The 25,485-nt window shown below is 38.3% G+C and overlaps 2 protein-coding genes, 1 long non-coding RNA gene and 1 pseudogene across 3 annotated transcripts; 1 reads left to right on the top strand and 3 right to left on the bottom strand.

Moving 5' to 3' along the window:
* Positions 1–2,145: 2,145 nt before the first annotated feature.
* LOC113018812 (probable E3 ubiquitin-protein ligase ARI7) lies at positions 2,146–4,551 on the bottom strand. The gene is made up of 5 exons (XM_026162206.1): positions 4,182–4,551; positions 3,804–3,898; positions 3,519–3,619; positions 2,973–3,128; positions 2,146–2,884 (listed from the first exon to the last, which is right to left on the bottom strand). The coding sequence occupies exons 1-5, from the start codon at positions 4,328–4,330 to the stop codon at positions 2,459–2,461; spliced, it is 927 nt and encodes a 308-aa protein (XP_026017991.1). The 5' UTR covers positions 4,331–4,551; the 3' UTR covers positions 2,146–2,458.
* A 7,084-nt stretch (positions 4,552–11,635) lies between these two features.
* LOC113018815 (uncharacterized) lies at positions 11,636–12,779 on the top strand. The gene is made up of 2 exons (XR_003271861.1): positions 11,636–11,801; positions 12,225–12,779. It is a non-coding gene; the product is annotated as an uncharacterized LOC113018815 (long non-coding RNA).
* Positions 12,780–13,349: 570 nt separating this feature from the next.
* On the bottom strand, positions 13,350–16,577 carry LOC113018814 (putative E3 ubiquitin-protein ligase ARI6). The gene is made up of 5 exons (XM_026162208.1): positions 16,108–16,577; positions 15,141–15,235; positions 14,925–15,025; positions 14,201–14,356; positions 13,350–14,130 (listed from the first exon to the last, which is right to left on the bottom strand). The coding sequence occupies exons 1-5, from the start codon at positions 16,143–16,145 to the stop codon at positions 13,675–13,677; spliced, it is 846 nt and encodes a 281-aa protein (XP_026017993.1). The 5' UTR covers positions 16,146–16,577; the 3' UTR covers positions 13,350–13,674.
* Positions 16,578–19,238: 2,661 nt separating this feature from the next.
* On the bottom strand, positions 19,239–24,349 carry LOC113012509 (probable E3 ubiquitin-protein ligase ARI5; annotated as a pseudogene).
* Positions 24,350–25,485: the final 1,136 nt, after the last annotated feature.

The following is a 25,485-nucleotide window of genomic DNA, read 5'->3' as shown; positions in this document are numbered from 1 at the left end:
AACACAGACAACTGACCTCTGCACACACCAGGGAACGTCCCCAAAACTGTTTTGTTTATTTTGTTTTTGTCACTTTCAGTTTCTCTCCACCAGTTACAAGAAGTCATACGACTGCAGATCAGCACTTATATGATTTTGATTTATATAATAAAAGTGTTAGTGCTGCTGAGAGTCCAGGTTTATTTATTTATTTGATGATTTATGGGTTTTATCACTATATATTTTGTAAACTTGCATCTTGTAGTCAAAGTTGGTCTGACCAGTGACGCTGTGTCGCATTATGACCTGGATCTATTATTTTATTTGGTGAGTTTGGGGGAATTATTGTGTTCCCTTTGCCACTGCAATGTTCTGAATGTCCATCAAACTGGATGTTAAAATTATTTAATCTGAATGTTTGTAAACTAGGACTGATGAGTCCACTCATAACCATCATTTGGCACGACAACCAGGATGTAAAGAAGCAAAAAAAACAAGACAAACATTGTTCTGGCTACATAACAAACGCTGATACGGGCAATTTCTAGTTGTTAGGTAGTTTACAGTTTTCAGCTAAATGATTGTGTTTGAAATTGAGGTGTTATGATGAGCATCATTTACATGTTTCAGCTTAAGTTTAACTGTTTTGTTTACAGATCATCAACATAGAAATAGAAAGAAAAAAGTCCCAAAACATTTTCACATAGTAGTCAGATAATTTATCCATTAAAACATTTGCATGCCGATCTTTGCCGATTTAAAATTTTAAGCATTTATTTAAACTCACTTAGGGAAACAACTTGCTTCAAATGTAGATCATTCTGGAGCTGATCCATTCCTTAGCGGTAAAGGACCTCATGCCGGCAACACAAGCACATAAGTTTAAAATGGTTAACTGATATGCGTATCACAGAATCATAGGCCTTTATCACGGATGCCTGAGATGAAAAGCTTGGGTTGACAACCTGGCAATAAGTCTAAAGGGCTCGGGCTATTTTCCAAAGATCAAGATCAGCAAACCTGGTGCAAAAAGTAGCACCACCTATGTCAGGGAGAGGTTGAAGCAGGTGTGGACAACCATTGCGAGAGTAGAGCAGTGGGATTCTGGAAGCAAAGATGATTGATGTTTTTCTTTTTATTTTATTTAGCCTAGTAAACCTTTATGTCCGGGGAAAAAGCGAGACACCTTTGCTCCTTGGAACATTACATATCAGAGCTTGGATGTTAAATAGAGATAGAAATTCTTCTGTAAAATGTTTACCTCAGTGCAATACATGCTGTGACTTACATGTCAATACGTTAACAATGATTTTACATCATTTAAAAAGAGTAAAAAATATACTGGTATCCCTGGATTCACACTGAAACTTGGAATTTAAGTTAACCTTCAAACAGCTAAACTTTAATCAGATTAAGAGTTAAATATTTTATATTGTATAAATGAAGAACAGAATGAAAACAGGTTTTCCTGCATTCCCCAACTCAACAGCACAAAGTGATGAAGCCTTCTCTTCCTGAGACTGTATGACTAACCTAACAATAATAATAATTAAAAATCTGCATTTTAACTCAGTCACTGTATTAATTTAACTTTCAAATCAACATTTCATTTGGACCATATTTTTTTTAACAATGTGTAGTGAAGAATCACATTTTACATGACAGTGTTCATCTGTCAGTGCGCCCCAGGGCAGCTGTGGCTACAATGTAGCTTGCCGTCACCAGTGTGTGAATGTGTGTGTGAATGGGTGAATGACTGAATGTAAAGCGCTTTGGGGTCCTTAAGGACTTAGTAAAGCGCTATACAAATGCAGGCCATTTACCATTTACCATTTTCTATACACTAAGGAACAAAAAGGTAGAAAATAAAATCTACAGGCTTGTATTAAATATGGTGTTGCAAGCTTTTCTTCCTCAGAGACACATTTTTATTTTTAATTTCGAAAATGCAACAATTAACTTAAATATGCTGAATGTTTTACACAATGACTTTAATTAAACATAACAAAGTTTTATTAAAAGACACATTTGCTCAAAACAGTTTAGAGGAAATAAGAGCATTGACACTGATTAAACAAAACAAGATTTTCCTACACAAAACATTTGTTCTAAACAGATTTAATATCACGTAGTTTGCAAAACAAACAAAATGTGTGATAAGGAGATAACATGTGTTATATATGTAAGTAACCAGAGGACAGGATGTGCACACAGAATGTTTAACCTTATTCTAAGTTTATGAATGATAATCATAAATCTGATTATCATAAATCTGTTTTCGTCAGATTTATCGTTACAGTTCAGACATGACACAGCTGCAAAGATCATATTTGGTAATACATTTCTCACTACCATCATTTTTTTTTTAATTTTTAATGCGATGACATTTAAAGCAGAGAATTAAAAAACACAGTATGGTCAATTGATTTAGAAAAGACACTCAACGAAAGTGAAACTTAACAGCCTCGTGTCTTTCCCATTATTTCTTCTGCCAGACAGGTATAGAGGTCTGTCTGGGGGCAGGAATACACCTTGTTATCAAACATGTACCGGAGCTCTTCAGACATACAAAACAAAATGACACATTGCATCGAGGGCAGTGAACCGATTTACAATACTTCTTGCTGTGCTCCAACAGTAACCCACAGGTGGGACAGGCACGAACAGAGGGACACTCCTTCACTGAACCAAAGGTGATAGTTGGGCATTTATTTAGTGTCTCTAATGACTGGTTGCAGCAGCCACGATTTCCACAGCGGTCTTTCCGAGGCCGTGCACCCTTCCACTCCCTCAAACACTGCCAGCAGAATTCAAACGGCCGTCCTTTTACTGCTGTGCACACTTTACAGAGGACATTCAAATCTGATCCATTCTCTCTCGTCACAGTGGATCTGCAGCCAGGACACTACATGGAGACAGAGGTGGGACAATATGTAATACATGATGAAATGTCTAACAATTCTCCGAAATATATAAGTTAATGAATCACTTACCATCTTAGTCGTATGTGTCTGCCTGGCAGCATTGAACGCCATGGCTCTTCTAAAATATGCATTTTCTTGAGGCGTCAGCAGAGCCATTTTACAAACCTCTGCAAAAGTCCACTCGACGTTACAACCAGACGCACCACACACAAACCTGCTTTCACCCTTTATTGAAATATAGAAAGGTGCGTTATTTATACAGTTCAGGGGTTGAAAACAAACGACAGAACAATCTCATGAATTGCAGTTAATATCTTTAGGTTAATCTTTGATTAATAAAACTATAAACACTATGTTGTGTGAGGGTTACTGCATATTATCAACAAATGAAATAGTATTGTCCCAATCCAGTCCGCAGGGGAAAAAAAAGATGATATATTGGGCATTGTTTTCTTGATTTATTCACGTGCGTGTGGTGCATTAAAAACATTAACTTCTGTAATTTCAAGACACAGGCAAAACTACTCTGCCCTGTTTAAAATCTGAATTCTGCCACTGTGTCTGATGTTGTCTGTTATTTTTTTATTTTAATGAAGCTGACCCTTAGTCACCTACCTGGTTCAACAATCTGCGACACCAGTTGGTGAGAGAGGTCGGGGTCACAGCGTGACCACAGGACATCTGAGCTCTGAGAGATTTGAAGCCTTCATACAAAACTGAGAACAATCACACACAAGCAAAAAAAATCAGTGTCACACGCGAATAAATACTAATGCGTTTTGTTTAACCTAGGCTAATGTGAGCACAGGTAAAATTATTGTATTTAATTATTGTCATGAATTCTATATCAAATGTGAATCTGTTCGATGTCACTTTGAAAAGTGCCCACGTGACACTTACAGTCCAAATCATCCTCTCCATCGACAAATTTAAGTGTTTTGTCATGAGGGTTGTAACACTTCTCCTGTGTTGTTGGCACGCTTGGGGGCGTCACACTGCGAAACAACAACAAACAGATCAGAATGAACACTTTCGGTTTCACTTCAAAAAAGAGAGTGTGTGAGCTGCAGTGTTGCGCAGTTTTTGATACTTGCACACAGCTCGCGTTTCTTCTTAACATAAAGTTTTTCATCAGCGGCTTCGTGTTTCAGCATCACTGTGATGTCAGACTGTGACACTGAATTATCGCATTGTGCAGTTTACAACCGTAACGCAAAGTCAGAGCATAAAAATCGTTAGCAGTGGAATCGGAGCAGCAGATGTAACCTGAGTTGTTACCTGTGCAGCAGCAAAGGCGGGGGCAAGTACATCGGCGCACTGTCTACGGGACACACTGGATACAAGTAATAGACATCTGGCACGTTGATGAACGGAGCAACACCCGAATCTTGGTGAGGTGAACACAAAGGTGTGGTCCGGTTGAACATCTGGCTTGGCTTTTACTGTCACTGCGCACTATCTGTTCACGGGAGTATATCCAGCGGTCGACTAAGAATCGTGTTGTTCTGCGGTGAATATGAGCAGCGATACTCCCTCCTCCCTCCCTCCCATCTCTTTCTCTCTCCCACTGTGTGTGTGTGTGTTTTCAGGGCCGCACCTCTGTCGTTGGTAAAATTCGAGTTTAGCCTTGCCTGCTGGTTTTTACGACGAGTCCTGATTTTATTGGAAAAAAAATCTTTTTTTTTCTTAATTATTTAATTTCATTCATTAGTGTTCATTTTGAGAACTAATTCTAAGTTTCGAGATTGAACTCGAAATAGTTGAAAATGAAAAATGAAAAAAGTCGAAATACCTTTTTTGATTTATTTTTTAATCGTTTCGAGTCAAACCACCTCCTCAGTGCTGCTACATATCCGACAGTATGCCAGGTGTAGATGAGTTAGTTAGACAACTTAATCAGCTCTCTTTTTGTGTCTTGTGTTACAACATACACTCTCTTTACTGCACGAGCGTGCAGACAATACAGGAAGTAAGAAATAGCACAATATATGCTATATATACATACATATAAGTCACTTACTGATAAATATCTGAATAACAAAGAAAGAAATAAGAGTATGTGCAAAAAGGGTGTGGCTATTACAGTATGCAGTGTGTTAGGTGGATGAGGTGTACAGGGAGATGGCCACAGGCAGGAATCCAACTTCCTTACACCAGCACCAGCTGTTGGAAATACCCAGGAGTCTTTATAATTCCACTTTGGCTTGGTAGGCTTTTACCTCCTCACCAGAGAAGGTAAACAAAGATGACTCTGTTTAACCTTATATCTGGTTGCCATGCAATGTAAATAGATCTTCCCTCCCCCTGGTTGTGTTACACAAGAGCCATAAATTTAAAGAAATGGAAATGCTAAGATGTTGGATGCATTAGTGTAGATTCAGTAGATTCAGTGATCTACTGAATCCTTTCAGTAGCATGATAGCACTGTGATTTGGTTTGATCCTTAATTGTGATTGTTTGTTCTTATTTGAATGTCTAGACAAAATCACACATCCATCCATTCACCTCATTGCCATAATAAACCTTTAAGAATAGCTTTCTGGATCTTGTCTTTAAATATGCACACAATATGCACCTTCCTCCTTGCTTGGGCAATGGCTCTAAAAGCAATCTTGTCACAGACAAACAGAATAACATGGTATTGAGGTGAAAAGGAACACGATTTGTCCCGTACTTCAGCTAGAATAGAAAAAAAAAGACAAAGCTGGAGTTATTCTGTGATTTTATCCTGCACAGCTGCCTCTTCTTCGCTTATCCTCTCCCCTCCCTCTTCTGTTGCTACTTCAATCATGAAACTGATCAATGATCAGCTGATCGGCTTTTCTCTCTTGTTTGTTTATCGCCCACTTTGCACCAGAAAGAGGAAACCAGCAGATTTCACGCTGAACAACAACAGCATGTTTAAGCTTGATCAGTTGTTGTTATAATTTATTTAATATTACTTTCTAGGACCAGCTGATGTTTGCTGGAGCCACAGCTGTAAAGCTGCTGGTCATGATGTTGGTTTGGTTATCTGGTGAGAGGGAAACATGAAGATGAAACCAGGAGATGTCCTTATTGAATCATCAGAGCTGAACAGGTGATGGACAAACAGGTTTACCTTTTAGGTGACATGAATGAGTTGAAGGGAAGTTATGAACTATTTCTGGGAGACAAATAACACCAGGATCCTTTTCTAAGTAGCTGACAGCTGGTAACTGTGCAGGGGCGGGTCTAGCAAAGTTATGCCAGGGGGCCAGGTAGGGCATTAACAGGGAAGGGGGACAAAAATAAATACTTTTCTGTCCGTTTAGCTGATGTAAACTATCCACCCTACAGTGTAAACATAATGTGTGGCAAAAGTAAACCATGCGATTTCTTATAACTCGATTTAAAACGATAGTGAAACTAAATTAGATGTGGAACTTCCCTAACAGTCCAAACGCATCTGTTGGTGTGGTTTTTTGATAAAGTCACCATTGTAGGCTCATATAAGCTGCTGCTGCTAGTCTTTGTGAACAGCTATTTGGGACAACCCACCTAAAAGGAAAAAGCCATCTCAATTATAAATTCAGCCCACGCCCATTCTGACTTTAACATAACCTGAAGCAGCTCGTACCGCTCACACACGATCCAGACAAACAAAATGTGCAAGTTTAGCTTGTCTGTTCTCTCACCTGCAGGGGAGATGAGGATTCTTAAGTTAAACCCCTCCAAGAAGCAGCGGAAGACGGTCAGTGACCTGAAGAAAGGAGCGCTGAAGCTGTTTCCCAAGAAAGGTAAGCCTAAAACCCAAAACAGATCAAAAAGAAAAATTACTTCCTGATCACGTGGCTCTATCGTAAGCCTACATTCAAATGTTTTTGTCTACTTTATGAATCGTTTAAATTATATATTAAAAAAACTACATGAAGTGTTTAATTTTATTGGTAATAATAATATAGTTAAGAACGATTTAGTTTGGCGTCATAGTTATGTGAGGTATTTGTGTAGCACAATAATGCAACACACCAACTTCAACCACACATTCAAGTGGACATCTCAGTCTGAGTAAACATGTGAGCTCAAGCCAGCTCAGACAGGCTGTGTTAACAGATATGACCACAATTACAAACACGTTTCCTGTGTACTGTGTTGCTGTTTCAGTAAGTCGCACAAACTGTGTTGTTGAGGTTTTGTTTTTTACAGTTGAATTAAATGTTTTTCACACTTAGTTTAGTTTTAGTTGAGCAGTGGCCACAGTCATGTGCTGTCTGAGTGCAACTTAAAGACAACAACCTTCAGTCGTGTTCAGGAAACATGATATAATTATTTGTGACATCTTTATACTTAGTGAGGTTCCTCTCTCTCCTGCGTTGTGTGTGTAGGATATCTTCTGGGTGAAGTCCGGCTGGTTGTCGCAGGGAAACCGCTGGATGATGAATCTGCATCTCTGTCTGAATATGGGATCAAACCCTCGTCTGTGGTGCAGATGGTGGCGAAGGTCCACGGTGGCTGATCATCACTGATGCACTCAACTGCATCCACAAGACTCACAGCAGGACTGAAAAATGAGACACCAAAGGACAAAATCCATCATCTTTGGCTCTTTCAAGACTTGTCCCATACCTGCTTAGAGTTCAGCACTAATTAATTATGATGAGCTGTAAATGATGAATAATTAGGATGTAATAATGTATTTTGTGTCATTTTGTGCTTGTGTTTATTTCCCTGCTAAGCTGTGTAACTTGCTATTTGTTGGTATATCAAAAATAACTATGAATGTATATCATTTGAGATATTTTTCCATCTTATTCAATAATAAAAGATTTTTTCTTTTTTTACAGTCTGTGTTCTGAAAACTAATCTCAATAGTCCATGTATACTACAGATTCCACACTGCTACACGCAGGCATTAAAAATCTGTTTGTTTCTAATAGGCACCACCTATCACTGCTCTAATTCACATACCTGATATACAGAGTAATATGAAGAAGAGGTGGCTGGTGGCTAAAGGTGAAAATGCAAACCGTGGGGTATATTCTGTCTGCTTGGGATCGGAACAGCATCCAGCTACAGCTCAGGACCGCTTCCTCATCAGTCTCTGCCATGACACCCAGCCACAGTTTCCTTTTGGACTGTTGGGTGCTGCCTTTAGATTGCAGTTGCTGTTAGGCAATATTATTACCACACCAGTTTCTGCTGGTGGCTTATGCAGTATAGCAGTTCATCTACTAATCAGAAGGCTGGTGGTTCAACCCAAAGCAGACATAAATTTCCACTATTACCTACAGTGCATAAAATGAAGCTTTTGAGGCCTCACGGTCCTCTGATGTGAACATAAATGAAATCTGTGGGAGGATCCTAAACATGTTGATCTGTCTTTAACTGGGCAGACCTCATATCATAGTAAAGCCATTTTTTACTTGCACAAATATATGTTTTTGCCACTTTGCTGTTGTTTTGATTCTGTTGTCTTCAACACACTTCTCAATATGGCTTGGGTTTTCCCCTCGCGGCACCCTGACATTTGTTGCCTTTGTTTCCTTGATTGCGGCATCTACATTGAATCCTTTTTCATTACTCAGCTCATGCCGCACTCAGCTTTGTCATTCTGTGACTCTCTTTCCTCACTGCAGTCCCAAAACAACCCTTCTCTCTGCTGTAGCAGATTCTCAGTCCCTCTCTTTCAGCTGTCCTTTCAGTTTTCTCTGAATTATCACCATTCACCTGGTATCCTTCTCAGGTTTAGAATGAGCAGTAAACACAGAAGCTGTTGTCTGCACACACCAGGAAATGCCCTAGATTGTTTTTTATTTATTTGTTATCACTTTCGGTTTCTCTCCACCAGCTACGAAAACTCATGCAACTGCAGATTAGCAGCCAGGATTATTTTGTACATTTTATTTTATGTAATCAGTGTTAGTTCTTCAGCGAGTCCAGGTTTAATATCTTATTTTGTGCATTTATGGGTTTTATCACTCTACTTTTGGAACCTTGCACCATGTAGCCAAAGTTGTGGAAAGTACCCGATCTACCAATCAGCTTCACTGGGCTGGCTTATCAACTGGATTTATTGTCTTGTTTGGAGAGATTGAAATGGTTATTGTGTTACTTTTGCCATTGTGGTGTTATGAATGTGTATCAAACTGGATAAAAAAAATGATATGATAATAAGATTACTGATGAATCCACTCATACCTATCATTTGGCAAGACAACCAGGATGTGAAACAGCAAAAAAACCAAACCAAACATTGCTCTGGTTACATAACACACATTGGTGCGGGTGTATTAGGTAGTTTCCAGTTTTCATCTCAATGACAGCATCATGCCTGATAAAGTGATTCAACTCGAAACTGAGCTAGCAGGCATTATGATGAGCATTATTTATATGTTTGAAAGTTATTTTAATTTTCTGGTTTACGCGTCATCTTCGGTTCCATATTTAAATCTTAGTGCATATTTTCTGTAATATCCTTGATTCTGCTGAAAACAATGCAGCAAATGTTCTTCTTTTTGCCACTTAACCAGCATTTAGGATAAAGGTGGATCTGTGGGGAATTTTATCCGCAACCTATTCATGCTGGAAAAACAAGGCTTTAATTATGGCTTTAAATAACTGAAACTAAATAAAATATACTATCTCATGGAATTAAACTGAAATGAAGGAATGCATACATAAAGTATATGCAGGTTCAACCATATTTCAGATTTATGAATAAATGAAAAGTTTCAGACTTGTTATGGTCCTTGTGACTTAAACTAAAAGCAGTATAGGCAAAAAAAAATCACATGTGACAGCAAAATATCTCACCAACAAAAGCCAATAATGATTACATATGCCAAATCTGACCTCATGTTATAACCAGAGAAGGACATGAAACACAGTATGGGAAATTACGTTACACGCAAAGAAAACAAAGCTCCAGCAGGCTGCTGTCTTTTTCCATCATTTCTTCTGCCTAACAGGTATAGAGGTCTGTTTGGCGGCCCACACACTGGAGCATTGTGCAGATATTTGACTTGTTGTCACGCATTCAGTCTTCAGGCACACAAAACAAAACTTCACCTTACATTGAGGACAAACAAAGAGATTTGCAATGTGTCTGGCTGTGTCCCAACACTAAGCCACAGGTGAGTAAGGCATGGATGGAGGGACATGGACTCCCTTCACAGATTCAAAGGCAGTACTTTTAGAGACTGACTGCAGCAAAGAGGTCTTTCTGAGGTCGTGGATGCTTCCCTCAGATAATTCCAGCAGAATTCTGTATCATTTCTTAACGTATCATCTAATGAAACTGAATATTTATTTGCATGTTTCAGAACTGCATTGCAAGAATGTTAGTACGATGCCTCATACATAGAGCTCCGTGGTTTTAATCCACCAGTCTGGAGTTTTTATGTTCTCCCTGCTACTCAAAAATCTGGCTTCCTTCCAGAGTCCACTGACATGCATGACTGTAAATGGGTTTTAGGTGTGCCCTGGCCTGTCCAACCTTAATGAGAAACACATGGGTAACAGCATGATCAGGGACAAAAAGAAAGATTAAACAATAATAAATAAAAAAATTTAAAATTTTGTTCAGTTACATTCATATGTAAGAATGAAAAGCTGGTGCGCAGTTTCCTATCGTTAGAAAACCTCCATCCTCCAAAATATTAAAACAATAACCAGGCAGTCCGATCTAATATGCACATCAACAATGTAGTTATTAGACCACATCGTGCTTTACCTGAGCAGCAGAGCTGTGACTGATCCACTTACGATGTGGACATTATCACAGCGAGACTCGAGTAGCAGTTGTTGAAATGACGTGAACAGCGGTGAACTGAGAAGACTTGTGTGGGCTGGAGTATATTTACTAAAGCAGTGGAGTATCATATCTTCAAATGCCTAGAAATAAGATTATTATAGGCTACCAAACGCAGCGACAGATACAACATTAAAGGATGTGCAGACGTGATATATGGATAAATAAAATCCTGTAACCGACACTAAGCCCGCTGTTTCAAAGCGAATGTCTGATCGATTGGCAGAAAAACTGCTGACCACACGGTGAAGGTGAATAATCACGTGATTTCTTCTAAATCAAAGACGAGAAACGCCAGACTCCCCTGACACACCGACACTCCATTACTTATCTGATAGCTTCACTACTATCGGCAGAACTGCGCAACTGCAACATCTGCGCAATTACCGTTTTATAATTCTGAAACGATATTATGATATTGAGATATAAGTGATAGAAAAAGCAGATTTACAGACTGTTTTTTAATAAAATGGTTTAACACGAACAAGATAAAGAACAGTTTACTTGTGTAACTCATATTCACACGTGACCCGCAGACTCATTTAAAGACTAACGCTAAGCTCTTGGTTTAGGTTTGCTTTGTAAATCATAAGGAGACCATATGCAGTGTTTTAGATTAAAGTCACTGTGATTCACAGGAGATAATATTGAATTAACCTGTGCAGTGATTCCAAAGAGTCGGTCAACTCGATATGAGTCCAATTCAAATACAACAACAACTTTCACTCTTATATTTCTGTTACTCCCTCACACTGTAATCGATTAGTTGTAGGCCAATTTAGTTGGATTAAGTGTCAATAACATCCACATTATTTTATTCTCATAAATAAACAAATAAATAAATGGCATGTTTACATTATTGTTTCCTTCTTAAAGCGAAACAACCCATTTCAGACGCATGTTTCCGGGTCCGCTGTATAAAAATTTAGCGTAACTGCGCATAACATTCAGACGGAGACAGTGAAAGGAACTCTCAGCTTCCCCCACACGATGTGTCGATATGATGTCGCTGTTGTCTCGCCTTCAGGCGGGATGAAAACAGTCCGCCTGTACTCCAAACAGCTGCCCGTCCAACAACCGACGGTGGGCCAGCTGAGGAAGGAAGCGCTCAAAGCGTTTTCCCACAGGTAGGCGAACCTAAAATAAGATTTGAAAAAATAAAAATAAACACTGTAGCAATCTGTTACACAACAAAACAATACATTTAAATCATGCTGCCTATTTTTTAATATTCAAATATCTTAAAATATGATTTGTATGTTTAAAATTATTTTTAGAATTACGATCAGTTCAGTTGTCAGTTGTTGAAACATTATAAACGTGAAACTGACGAAGCTGGTCCATAACCTGGAGACTGTCCGGAAGCACAGACAGTGAAAGTGTTACTAACTGAACTGCTATTCTCTGCGATGCGGCTTTAACAGAGGCATTTAAATAAGTCCAGTATTTTAATGCCCGCGTTAAAACCTTTAATGCGGAGACATGTAGCCTGTTTATTTATTCTAAGGCTTGCGGAGTAACTTTCTGTTTTCCTTGTGTTCCATGTGTAGAGAAATATTTGGGTGAAATCCGTCTGGTCGTTGAAGGAAACCCACTGGACGACGACTCTGCGTCGCTGTCAGACTGTAAAATCAAGCCCAACTCTGTTGTGCAGATGGTGACCAAGGTTCACGGAGGCTGACTGAGCTCCATCGTCGAGCTCCAACCGTGTAACACAGACCAAGGACAAAAATGCTTTTGTACGCTGTTAAACCTGTGCAGTTATTTCGAGCTGTTTCTCAGGGTGTAAACAATTCATTAGCTACTTTTTTCTTTTTTCTCTTTTTCTTTTATTTTTGTTGATAAATTGTGTGGGACACCAATAACAAATGTAAGGGTGCACACACCGGGGAAATTAAATGCTCCACCTCACGGGCTTCTGTGCTCAGAGCCAAAGATTATAAATAATAAATCAATCATGTGGCAATATTATTAGCCACATGATAACCACCAAGAAATGAGAAAATGTAAAGGCACACAGAACAACCTCAAGAAAGTAAATCATGTACTGATTTGTATCATTTGTGCTTTTGTGATGTAAATAAAAACAAACATATACCATTGTACTTGTCATGGACTGGATTGCACTTTTAGATTAGTTAGTTGCAAGTTACGCAAGAAGTAAAATTCTGATTTGCTTTGTAACCTATTTCTTCAGACTGTCAGAGAGTCAGAGTCAGACTGTCATGTATATTACGGTATACAAAATGATACATAAAAGCCTGATACTCATGATAAAGGCCCGTCATGTACAGTGATTTGTATTTGAGACATTTAAGGACTTTTCGCCCAATTTCCACCAACTGGAAATTATATGTAAGTGAATAAAAAATGTTTAAAAATCATTTAATCTCCATAAAATAATTCAAATACTGGAATCAAACTGAAACAAACTGAAACTGTAAATTATTTTTTTTAAAAACCCAAAGAGATTATTTCCTTAATTAAAACAAAAACTGGTATCACCTACCCAGCACAACATGATAAATGACAACATTTTGACAATTTATTTAAATGAGCTGCATGTTTTACATCTTAACTTTTGTTTTAACCCAACAAGGTTTTGCAAAAAGAAAGAATGTGTGTTTAACTTCACATTTAAAATGTATTTTTGAGATTTTACAAATCAGGCATTTCTTTAGCATTATATTACATGATATATTATTACAGATAAATGCCAACCACAGGTTTCTATGAAACATGTTTATTTCCTGACTGGTTGACAAGTGGATACTGGAAGTAGCTTAACCATGCAGACCTAGTATAAGTTCAGTGACCTGGCAATCTCCAGTCAGAGTGAAATTCTGGGAATTGTTGACTGGTTTCTGGCAGTTGCTAGGTAAATGTGGGAGCAAAAAGTTATTTTTTTTAATATAATTACGATATAGTTTAAAGTGCATCAACTCCAAGGCACTTTCACACCAAAACAAAGTGAAGTTTGATGGCCTTGTGTTGTTACTATTATTTCTTCTGCCATACAGGTATCGATGTCTGTCTGGGAGCTACACCACTAGAGCAAGGTGCAGAAATGCCACTTGTTGTGGTGCATTCGGTGAAGATCTTCAGGCACACAAAGCAGAACTTCACCTTGCAACGAGGACAAACAAGAGATTTACAATTCCTCTTGCTGTGCTCTAACAGTAACCCACAGGTAGGACAGGCACGGACAGAGGGACACCCATGGACACCCTTCACTGAATCAAAGATGATATCTGGGCATTCTTTTAGCGTCTTTAGTGACTGGTTGCAGCAGCCACGATTTCCACAGCGGTCTTTCCGAGGCCGTGCACCTTTCCACTCCTTCAAACACTGCCAGCAGAATTCAAAGGTCTGTCCTTTTACTGATGTGCACACTTTACAGAGGACATTCAAATCTGATCCATTCTCTCTCGTCACAGCGGATCCGCATCCAGGACACTACAAGAGAATGACATTTAACAATAATAACAAATTTACAGTAAATATAATATGTTAATGAGACACTCACAAATCGGGTGATAAGCATCTGCCTGGCAGCGTTGAATTCCAGGGTTTTTCTGAAGTACTCGGTTTCTTGAGGGTCCAGAAGAGCCATTTTACAAACCTCTGCCAAAGTCCACTCAGCACTGCAACCAAACGCACCACACACAAACCTGCTGTCACCCTTTATTGAAATAATGAGACGTAAAAGGATTATTAGACTCACATGTTGGAAACAAAACACAAAACAATTTGATGAGCTGGATTTTTGTTGTTTCAGTTAAACTCACATTAATCAATAAATACCATATTGTGGGTAAGACATGCTCTGTAATTCATTAACTTATTAGCTAATAAAAGAAATTATATTTATCAGTCTCTTAGATGTGTGATTTCTTGAAGTGCTTCACAGGTGCTGATTGAACACGAGGTGATTATAGGCCCTAAAATGTTGTGTACACACTGTTGAGTGATGTGTCTGCAGACCAAGTAAAGAGCGCTTGCTGTGTATTATGTTTAAAACAAGATGTGATAATAGATCAGGTATTATTTTCATCACTTACACATGTGTGTGCTTGTATGTTGTGGTAGGATTAAAAATATTATCAAGATTAATTTAATATCTAATTTATCCCAAAATCAGAAACCTGGTACCACGCTCGATGCCTTCTGCTTTTATTTATTTAGGTACACTGTTATTTATGCTGACTTTATTTTATCTATTTTAACAAAGTCAACCTTTAGTGGCCTACCTGCTCCAACAACCTGCGACACCAGTTGGTGAGAGAGGTCGGGGTCACAGCGTGACCACAGGACATCTGAGCTCTGAGAGATTTGAAGCCTTCACACAAAACTGAGAACAATCACACACAAATTCAAGAATAAATGTTTTGTGACGTTGGTTAAAATGATTTTCACCGTTATTATTGTAATTATTCTCATTATTGCTGCACCCAAGTAATACTTACAGTCCAAATCATCCTCTCTATCGACAAATGTAAATGTCAGGTCAAGAGGGTTGTAACACTTCTCCTGTTTTGTTAAAGTATTTGAGGCCATCAGTCTGCGAAACAGTAACAGAGCACAGTGTCACTTCAACGAGACACCCCCCCCCCCCTTCCGAGTTTGAGCCGTGTGTGTGTGTGTGTGTGTGTGTGTGTGTGTGTGTGTGCGTGTGTGTGTGTGTGTGTGTGTGATTTCGGAGTGGGAGTGGGCCAAAAAAACTACAAAAAAAGGCATTGAGATATTGAAGCAGGTTTTAATCAGATTGGTTGTTGCTGGGTTATTTCTCAATTACACTGAAATGTCGCATATCATGATTTAAAGCCACACTTCGGCTTTTAGTAAGATCCTTGGATCTTAATGACGTCTCTCCAGCTCTTTAATTTCTCCCTCCTCAACAGCACCCCTGCAGATAATATCTCTGTTCTTTTGACATATTTTGTGCATCTATTTTTAGTTCTTTTTTATTTTTCGGTTTCAGTTTCTCAGCTCCATCTTTTCAGAACTTTTTTCCACACTAAACTCGAGCGCCGGAGCGCGCAGGGAAGGTAGGGGAGGTCCCGGTTGCGTAAAGATATTTTATTGGACGACACAGTGTCGATAATGAAAATGAACGAATAGGCTGCTCACTCTTCGGGGGCCCTTGAACTGATCCATCGCCCTGCCTGTGAAATTCCCTGTGTGCCAAATTACCACTCCAGCCCTGGTAACAGTAAGTTCTGAACTTTCAGTACTATGTTTTTAATCACAGGCTTTATGTTTTAGGATCACTGTGACGTCAGACCGTCAGACTCTAAATGATCGAAGTAAAGAGCGAACTCTCCGGTCCGCACTTTCTAACCATGACAAAAAGTCGTTACCAGTGAAATCAGAGTATTGAACATGTAACCAAAAGTAACACGCGCATGAGTGAGTGAATACGCTGAGTGTTACCTGTGCGGGAGACCGGCCAGGTAGGTGAATAAGGCCATCGTCGATCCTGCTGCGGGACACGCACGGTGCAGTCAACAGACGTGTGGCGCCGCGATGAGCCTAGTAACAGCTGACTCTGAGTGACGTCGACACAAACGTGTGGCCGGATTTGTTTATTATATACAGTTTAATGTGCAAGCTATTAATAAAACATTAAAAGGTGAACAGACAGCAGGCCTATGAATAAACAACAATGACGACAAACTATCAAACCAACAAAGTGAACCCAACATCACGTTAAAATTAATCATAAAGAAAGAAAGTGATTTCTTTTAACTCTAAGAAAATGATAGCGAAACTAAATTAGATATAGAACTTAGCTAACATTGGATTCCTAAGAGATCTTTTCGTATGTTTGTCTGATAAAGCGTTTGTTATGAGGTGAACAACTATTTAGAGACAGCCCATCTCAGTGACTAATACACTCTGAACTCACCTGACTTTAACAGAAACCGAAGGAGCTCTTCAGACTCACACACCAGACAAACACAATGTGCAAGTACAGCTTGTCCGTCCGCTCACCTGCAGGTGAGTTGGGGGTTATCAAATTAAATCACTCCAAAAAGCAGCAGAAGACCGTGAAAGACTTGAAGATGAAAGCAGCGCAACTGTTTCCAAAGAAAGGTAAGCCCAAAAACTCAAAACATATCAAAAGAGAAACTATAAAGAGAAGAAATAGTAGTGAAGCTATGTGTCGAGCGATCGTGTTGCAATCTAATGAAAATCAAGTGACACAAATGACACAGACTCATTCAAATGTCCTCATTTATTTCAAGAATCTTATATCTTTTTTAAACTGTATCAAGTGTTTATTGTCAAAACTCTTTCGGTTCAGTTTGGTGTTCATTATGTTCCGTGTCAGTTTCAGTTTGTTTTGTTGTTATGTGAGGTTTTTGTGTCGTGCAAAAATCACGAAGCACAATAATACGACACAACTTCAAACACACATTCAACTGGATAGCTCACTGTTATTGTGTTTTCGTCGCACAAACTGTGAGAGCACACTTTGGTTTATAAAGCGGGTGAAATAAATGTTTTTCACACTAAGTTTAGTTTTAGTTGAGCAGTGGCCACAGTCATGTGCTGTCTGAGTGCAACTTAAAAATAACAACCTTCAGTGGTGTTCAGAGACATGATATAATTATTTGAGACATGTTTAAATATTTAGTGAGGTTCTCGCTCTCCTGTGTGTGTGTAGGATATCTTATGGCTGAATTCCGGCTGATTGTCTCAGGAAAGCCGCTGGACGATGACTCTGCATCTCTGTCGGAGTATGGGATCAAACCCTCGTCTGTGGTGCAGATGGTGGCGAAGGTCCACGGAGGCTGACAGATATCATCATCGATGAACTTAACTCCACCCAAAAGATTCACCTCAGGACTGGAATGTGATACACCAAAGGACGCAATGCATCATCTTTGCTAGCTGGGACTGTGTCATCTTTGATCTTTGGTTCTCTTCTACACTTTTGTATCCTCCTTTAGATTTTAAGACTTTTATCATACCTATATAGACTTCAGCACTAATTTATTATCACAAGTTGTAAATGATGCACAAATAGGGCATAATAACATTTCTTTTTTTTTATTTCTCTTTTTGTTTCGTTGCTAGCCTGTGTAACTTACTAGTAGTTGAAATACCAAAAGCTGACAACAAATGTACGGTTACGCAGCAGCCCCATGAATATCAATGTTCCCTAAAAAAAAGTGATGAAATCATTGGTTAATATTTAGTTATCTTGACTTTCCAGCTGATTCTCATAAATGCTCTGCTTTCATCTTGTTTAAAAATAAATGCAATGATTGTTGAATTTAACCCATTGTGCTCATTTGTAGCTCTGTATATTTATTCTTGGGTTCTTGTTGAGTAGCCTTGCTTTGCTTAGCTAAATATACCCTGCAAAAAAAAGTAATTCATTCCCCATTAACATGATAACTGGACTGCATCAAAAACTGCAATCAAGCGTTTGTGAGTCTTTTACATCACTGTGGAGGAATTTTGGCTACATTGCAGGGTTTACAAGCATTAGCATCCTGTTTAGGGTCATGCATCTTAGAGCAACTCAATCTGATTTAAGTCCAGACTTTGACTCGGACACTCCAAAACCTTAATTTTTTTTTTATCTACTCAGAGGTGGACCTGCTGCTGTCAGTTCATTGTCCTGATGCATAACACAAGTGAGCTTCATGGGATGGGATGAACTGATGGTTGGACATTTTCATTTAGGATTTTCTCGTAGAGAGCAGAATTCATGGATTCATCAGCAGCAGGTCATCCTGAAGCACCAAAGCAGTCCAGACCATTACACTGCTACCACCACGTTTAACTGTTGGCATGATGTTCTTTTTATGAAATGCAGTATTACTTACTGTGAGCAATAAATAACACTGTATGTTTATTATAGAGGCATTTTGCAGGCAGAAAAATAACAAATGTATTCTATGGTAACATTTATATAAATCTTTTGATGTGTATTAGGCAGTAGCTGTTGATTACCTGCCAAAATCCTATCTCAATAGTTCACTTACTATGCAGGCTGCATGGTATTAAAAATTATTTGTGTCTAACTGGGCGCACCTGTGAGTGCTCTAATTAACACGCCTCGTGTACAGAGTGAACAGTGCCATCTGGTGGCTGAAGGTGAAAATACAAAAACATTTTTTTCTACTTTGATTTAGCATAACAAGGTTTCAAGAAACTAAACATTGATTTATTTAAACATTTTACAAAAAAAACCTAAGCAGTCAAAACAAGAAAGAAAAGTCTGACCTGAGTAGTATAAGTGCTAAATATCCCGAAGCTAATGCTAAAGAAGCAGCAGACAACATAAAATAACTAAATGTTGAGGAAAAAGATGAGTACACACAGAATGTATGATTAACTTTACTTCAAATTTATGACTGAATAACATTTTTCAGGTTCATTGTCGTTATGATTCAGACATAATGCAGCCGTAAAGATCACATGTGGTAGCAAATTTCTCATCAAGAAAAATCAACACTGATTATATCTGATAACTGTTCCAACAGAACAGAGAATTATCAAAAGATAATTAAAAGAAACAACATGGTATATTACTACAGAAAGGCACTCTCACACACTTGAGCTTTGTGTCTTTTTCATTATTTTTTCTGCCATACAGGTATCGATGTCTGTCTGGGAGCTACACGACTGAAGCATGCTCCAAAGTAGTCACTGGTTTTAATACATTTAGTATAGCTCTTCAGGCACACAAAACAGAACTTCACCTTACATCGAGGACAAACAACAAATTTACAGCGCCTCTTGCTGTGCTCTACCAGGAACCCACAGGTGGGACAGGCACGGACAGAGGGACACCCGTGGACTTCCTCAACTGAATCAAAGCTGATATCTGGGCATTCTTTTAGTGTTTTTAGTGATTCGTTACAGCAGCCATCGTTTTCACAGCGGTCTGTCCGAGGCCGTGCACCCTTCCACTCCCTCAAACACTGCCAGCAGAATTCAAACGGTCGTCCTTTTACTGCTGTGCACACTTTACAGAGGACATTCAAATCTGATCCATTCTCTCTCACCACAGTGGATCTGCATACAGGACACTACATGGAGACAAAAGAGTGGCAACATTTAATACATAACAAAATTTTTATAATCAATATAATATGTTAATTAGATACTTACAAATCTGGTAACAAGTGTCTGCCTGGCGACGTTGAATGTCAATGTTCTTCGGAAATACTTAGTTTCTTGAGGGTCCAGAAGAGCCATTTTACAAACCTCTGCAAAAGGTCCACTCAGCACTACAACCAGACCCACCACACACAAACCTGCTTTCACCCTTTATTGAAATAGTAAACGAGAAATTATTTATTAGACTCATTTTGTAAACAAACCAGATTTATCATTGTGCCATTATGTCCATGTTGTAGCACATAGAAATGTTGAGTTAATATTTGCAGATACATTATCCATGTAACTATGTCTTCGCTTTAACTTTTGTTGCAGGGCTTTATATGCCTTATGGGGATGCTGCTGACATGCAAGTCATTGTGTCTATATCAAGCTTTTAGCCTATGATAAGGAGAAATATGTGTGTCTTTCTTTAACATTCAGCTGCTTAGAGATTATTTGAGATCAACAGTGACTCATAAGCTAGAACCAACACTTTGGTTTTCCAACACAGATGAATGGCAACGAAGGTAAAGACTTCACTGAAGGAAAGATGTATGAAGATGCAAGCTGGTGATGATCCAGCTGGTCTGAGAACATGAAGAAAAACCCTGTTCAACCTCTCCACAGAAACGAGGTGAGTTTCATGTTATGATTTGTTTTAGTTTTTCAAGGAACGTGTGTTACTTTAATAATAAACTGCTCATATTACAACTGAATGCTGTGTAATACTCTGTTATTTCTTGCTGGATTTCAATGGAAGGGTATACAAATCCATTCAATTTTAATTTGTTTTCAAGTCATTTTCCACCTCAGTTTGCTCAGTATTAAACTTTGTAAAGTGTTAAACAAAGACCAAGTCTTTACACTTTGTTTTTCAATGTGTGCCGTTCTCTTTTTTGTATACATTCCTCTAGTTTGCATATAATTCTCCTGTTTGTTATTTTTTCCTGTTGTCTTGTTAATTATATTTTATACCTGCACGGTTGGTGTGGAGCACCTATAATTTTGTTGTACATGTACAATGATAATAAAGGGCTTTTCTGTGCTGTTCTATTGTAGCTTTATTCGTTTTATTTTTAGTTTAAAAGTTAATAACAACAGCAAAAAAAAGACTTTCATCTTTCTGCTTCTCAGAGCAGTGCAGCTACATGAATGCTACTCCAACAGAGGTCGATTGTCTTGTTAATAATTTTACCTCTTCACTACATATGACTGGATACTGTAGCTCCTGTGAAAAAGAGAGTATCAAATCAGAAGGACCTGATTCCCTGGTATACCGGTAACTCTAAAACACGCACCTCAAAGCATATCGAGCGGAAATGGCATATCACAAATCAAGAAGATCCCCATTTTGCCTGGAGAAATGCCTGCTTTATCAAAAAATTACTCTGCTAGCTAGAACATCTCACTATTCATATTGAGAACAACCCTAGGTTTCTCATCAGCACTGTAGCCAGGCTAAAACAAGTCAGAGCTCTGTTGAGCCAACCATCCCTTTAACACTAACTAGTAGTGACTTCATGAACTTCTTCACAGATTTGAACAAATAGAGAAAAAAATACTCATAATAATGTTGCAGATGTAACATTATCTACAGCTACTTTTAGTAACAATTGATATATATTTAGTCTTTTTCTCCAATTAATATTTCTGAGTTAACTTCAGTAATTATTTCCTCCAAACCATCAATGTGTCTTTTAGACCCCATTCCTACAAGACACCTAAAAGTCCTACCATTAATGCTTCAATCTTAAAAATGGTCAACCTGTCTCTAATAATCGGCTATGTAAAGCTGGCAGTAGTTAAACCATTACTTAAAAAGTCATCTCTTGGCCCAGCTGTCTTAGCTAAAAAATAGTAGTAGTTGTCAAACAGCTAACAGATCATCTGCAGAGGAATGGTTTATTTGAAGAGTTTCAGTCAGGTTTCAGAGCTCATCACAGCACAGAAACAGCTTTAGTGAAGGTTACAAATTATCTTCTTATGGCCTCTGACAGTGAACTCATCTCTGTTCTCTTCCTGCTAGACCTTAGTGCAGCATTCGATATTGCTGATGATAGTATTCTATTAGAATTATTAGAGCATGCCTGTAATACCTGCAGTATTACAGGTACTGCACTTTAAGTGTTGTTACTGTTGAGGAGTTGTGGATACAGGTCCTTATTCACTTATGAAGCGCCTTGAGGCGACTTATGTTGTGATTTGGCGCTATATAAATAAAATTGAATTGAATTGAATTGAATTGAATTAGCTGCTGTTTACAGTTTAAACAGATTAAATCTTCATCAAGACAAGCACTACTAATTGTACTTTGCTCCTCATTGTTTTTGAAAAGCAAGAGCAGGCAAAACAAATACAGTAAATGCAGTTTTATCTGTAAGTTTGTCCCAACCCAGCACTTTAAATAACGTTCTGACAGATACCGCTGATGTGTCACAAATGCAGATGAAGTGTTCTTTGGTGTCAGAGCCTGGTGTAGCACTGTAATACTGGACATAATACAGACACAGACGTATTCTTTGAGGCCAAACATTTGATTCATTTAGAATATTAGAAACTTGTTTTTGCATTTTGACCACCTGTCTGTGAAACACCTATGTTATAACACTCTGTTTTAATATATGTTTATTTTAATGTTTTAATCTGTGAATTTCATTTTTTAATATATGAGAGAAAAGTCCTATCAGCCCTGTGCTAAGAGGGCTGTGGTCATCCATCCGTCCTGTTCTAATGAACACAAATGTTGTAATAGTAATATAAACAGGAAAGTCTGTGAACGTCTGTATAAAAACAGAAAACTGCCAGGACATTTCTTTTTACCTGACATTCATCGTCTAGTTTTAAGTAGCTTTTCCCAAAAACTTGTGACATGCAAAAGAGTAAAGAGATTTCTCAAAAAAACTTTCATATTGCTGTTGAAATTGTGGATGTAATGTTGTGTAGCAAAGCACAGGTTCAAACCCAGAACGTGCCCATGAGGCTCTCGGATGTGTAATTTTTTGCTGTGTATCACAGTTGCTGATTCAACAGCACATCAGTGTTAATCAGTATATGTACATATTAAAAATGTATGGAGCATGGGTGGAGGATTGAAATGACCAAAAGATGTAGATCATAGTCCTGTTCTGCTTACTAAACTGTTCTTTGAAAACAATAAGTGTGGAAGAGCAGCTGTTCAGCAGTGACCAAACATTTCTTTATCTAAATCATCTCAGATGATTATATGTGTTGAAATGTTGTGTACACACTGATGAGTCATGCGTCTGCAGCATTTGCGTTACATATTGAGAAACTCCCGTTTATGAAACTTTCACTTAACTAAAGCAAGAGTTACATTACATAAATGCTACAAGCGACAACAACGCAGACAGAAATCAGAGCTGAACATTTCTGTCCCATTTTATTTGTTCCTTGAAAGCAGAGGTGGTTTCTATCGAGATAAGTTAAGTGCACCACTCCCTCTGTTGACTTCAGTTAGTCTTTCTCGCTCTCTTTCTCACCTATATGACAATAATCATTCCAGTAAAATGGTATTTATTTAAGTGCGCTTTGGATCTCTTTATTTAAGTGATTTAATATGTTTTCTGCATTTATTCACATGTGTGTTTATCACAAACGTGTGCTTAAAATAGTTGTGGGTGGTAGCATTAAAACCATTAACTTCTATAATTAAGGCCCAAATTATTCATTTATTATCTGATTTATCCCAAAATCAGGATACTGCCACGATGCCTGATTACTTCTGTTTCTTATTTATTTAGGTATATTTTTATTTATGCAGTTTTTTTTTTAAATTTATTTATTTTAACAAAGCCAACCTTCAGTGGCCTACCTGCTCCAACAACCTGCGACACCAGTTGGTGAGAGAGGTCGGGGTCACAGCGTGACCACAGGACATCTGAGCTCTGAGAGATTTGAAGCCTTCACACAAGACTGAGAACAAGCAAACACACCATTTAAAAGAAAATGTGTTATGCAGGAATAAACGCTAATGTCCGTTTTATTTTTACATTGCACAATGTCAATAGTAATACAAAGGCTTAAAATGATTTTATTTTGTTATTTCTAAAATATAATTTAACGTCACGGACACCAGTTTGAAAAGTGCCCAAGTGTTACTTACAATCCAAATCATCCTCTCTATCAACAAACTTAAGTGTTGGGTCATTCGGATCATAACACTTCTCCTGTTTCGTTGTCATATTTGAGGCCATCAGTCTGCGAAATGATAAACAAACCAGAATGTGCACTTTAGTGGTGTGTGTGTGTGTGTGTGTGTGTGTGTGTGTGTGTGTGTGTGTGTGTGTGTGTGTGTGTGTGTGTGTGTGTGTGTGTGTGTGTGTGTGTGTGTGTCAGACGGAGAGAGTGAACTCTCCAGTGTTTCCAAAAATAACAAAAAGTGCGATCATAAGAGTCGTTACCAGTGAACTCACACCATTGCATATCCGACCAAGTGCAACACACATCACTGACTGAACGAAGCTGTGTTACCTCCGGACACGTGAATGCCGCCAACGTCGATCTTTCTGCCGGACGCTCTGGATACAGCCTAAAGAGGTTGGGCGCAGTGGCGAACTGAGCAACTGCTAACTCAAAGGTCGGAGGAGTGTTTTCTTGTAAGAAAGTGATAGTGAAAGTAAATTAAATTAGGAACTTCCCTGACGGTCCTGGAGCATGTTTTGGTTTGTTTGTCTTATTAAGCCTTTGTTGTGGGCTGCTGGTTTATGAAGCAGATGAAATAAATGTTTTTCACACTTAGTTTTAAGCAGTGGCCAAAGTCATGCGCATCTTAAACATAATCTTCAGTGGTGGTTGGGGAACATGATTTAATTATTTGTGACACGTTTATATATTTAGTGAGGTTCTCTCTCTCCCGTGTTGTGTGTGTAAGATATCTTCTGGCTGAAGTCCAGCTGATTGTCGTGGGGAAGCCGCTGGACGATTAATCTGCATTTCTGCCTGAATATGGGATCAAACCCTCCTCTGACAACTGACAGATAAAAATAAATAACTTGTTACAGAAGAATATAAAGAAAGATAAAAATGAATGAAAGCGTGGTGCACTTTGAAACACACTGAATAATTCATTCCCTACATTAAAAAAACACTTTGAATATATTAAGTATTGTAAAATTTGGATAGTCGAAGTTTATCTGCCTCCGATCTCTGGACCTGTTCACCTTCAGCCACCAAGTGGAGCTTTGTGTACTCTGCACATGAATTAGAGCACTGGGAGGTGCTTCCAGTTACACACAAATGCTTTTAAACACCATGCAGCCTTCATGGTGCAGTGTGGATACATTCCGGTGGGAGTCTTTGACCCGAACACAACAGGAAGGTTAAAAACATTTGTGTCTAACTGGACACACCCCTCTAATTCACAGACCTCATGTACAGAGTAAACAAAGTGCCACCTGGTGGATGAAAGTGAACAGGTCCAGAGATCCGAGTCAGATAAACTTTAATTGTTGTAAAATTAGAATAGTTAATGTATTTAAAGTGTTATTTTAAAATGTAGCCAATGAATTATTCAATGTGTTTTAAAGCGCACCACGTTTACATTCATTTTTATCTTTTTTTAATATTCTTCTCTAATAAGTTAGTTATTTTTATCTGTCAGTTATTGTGCTATTTATTTTGTTAATGCATTTATTCTAATCTGTATTTTAGCTTTACAACCTGTAATTA

Source organism: Astatotilapia calliptera, chromosome 3 (assembly GCF_900246225.1).
Source record: "Astatotilapia calliptera chromosome 3, fAstCal1.2, whole genome shotgun sequence".
NCBI classification, from domain to species: Eukaryota; Metazoa; Chordata; class Actinopteri; order Cichliformes; family Cichlidae; genus Astatotilapia; species Astatotilapia calliptera.
Note: the sequence above shows the minus strand (reverse complement) of the source record. Positions and strands in the feature narration are given on the sequence as shown.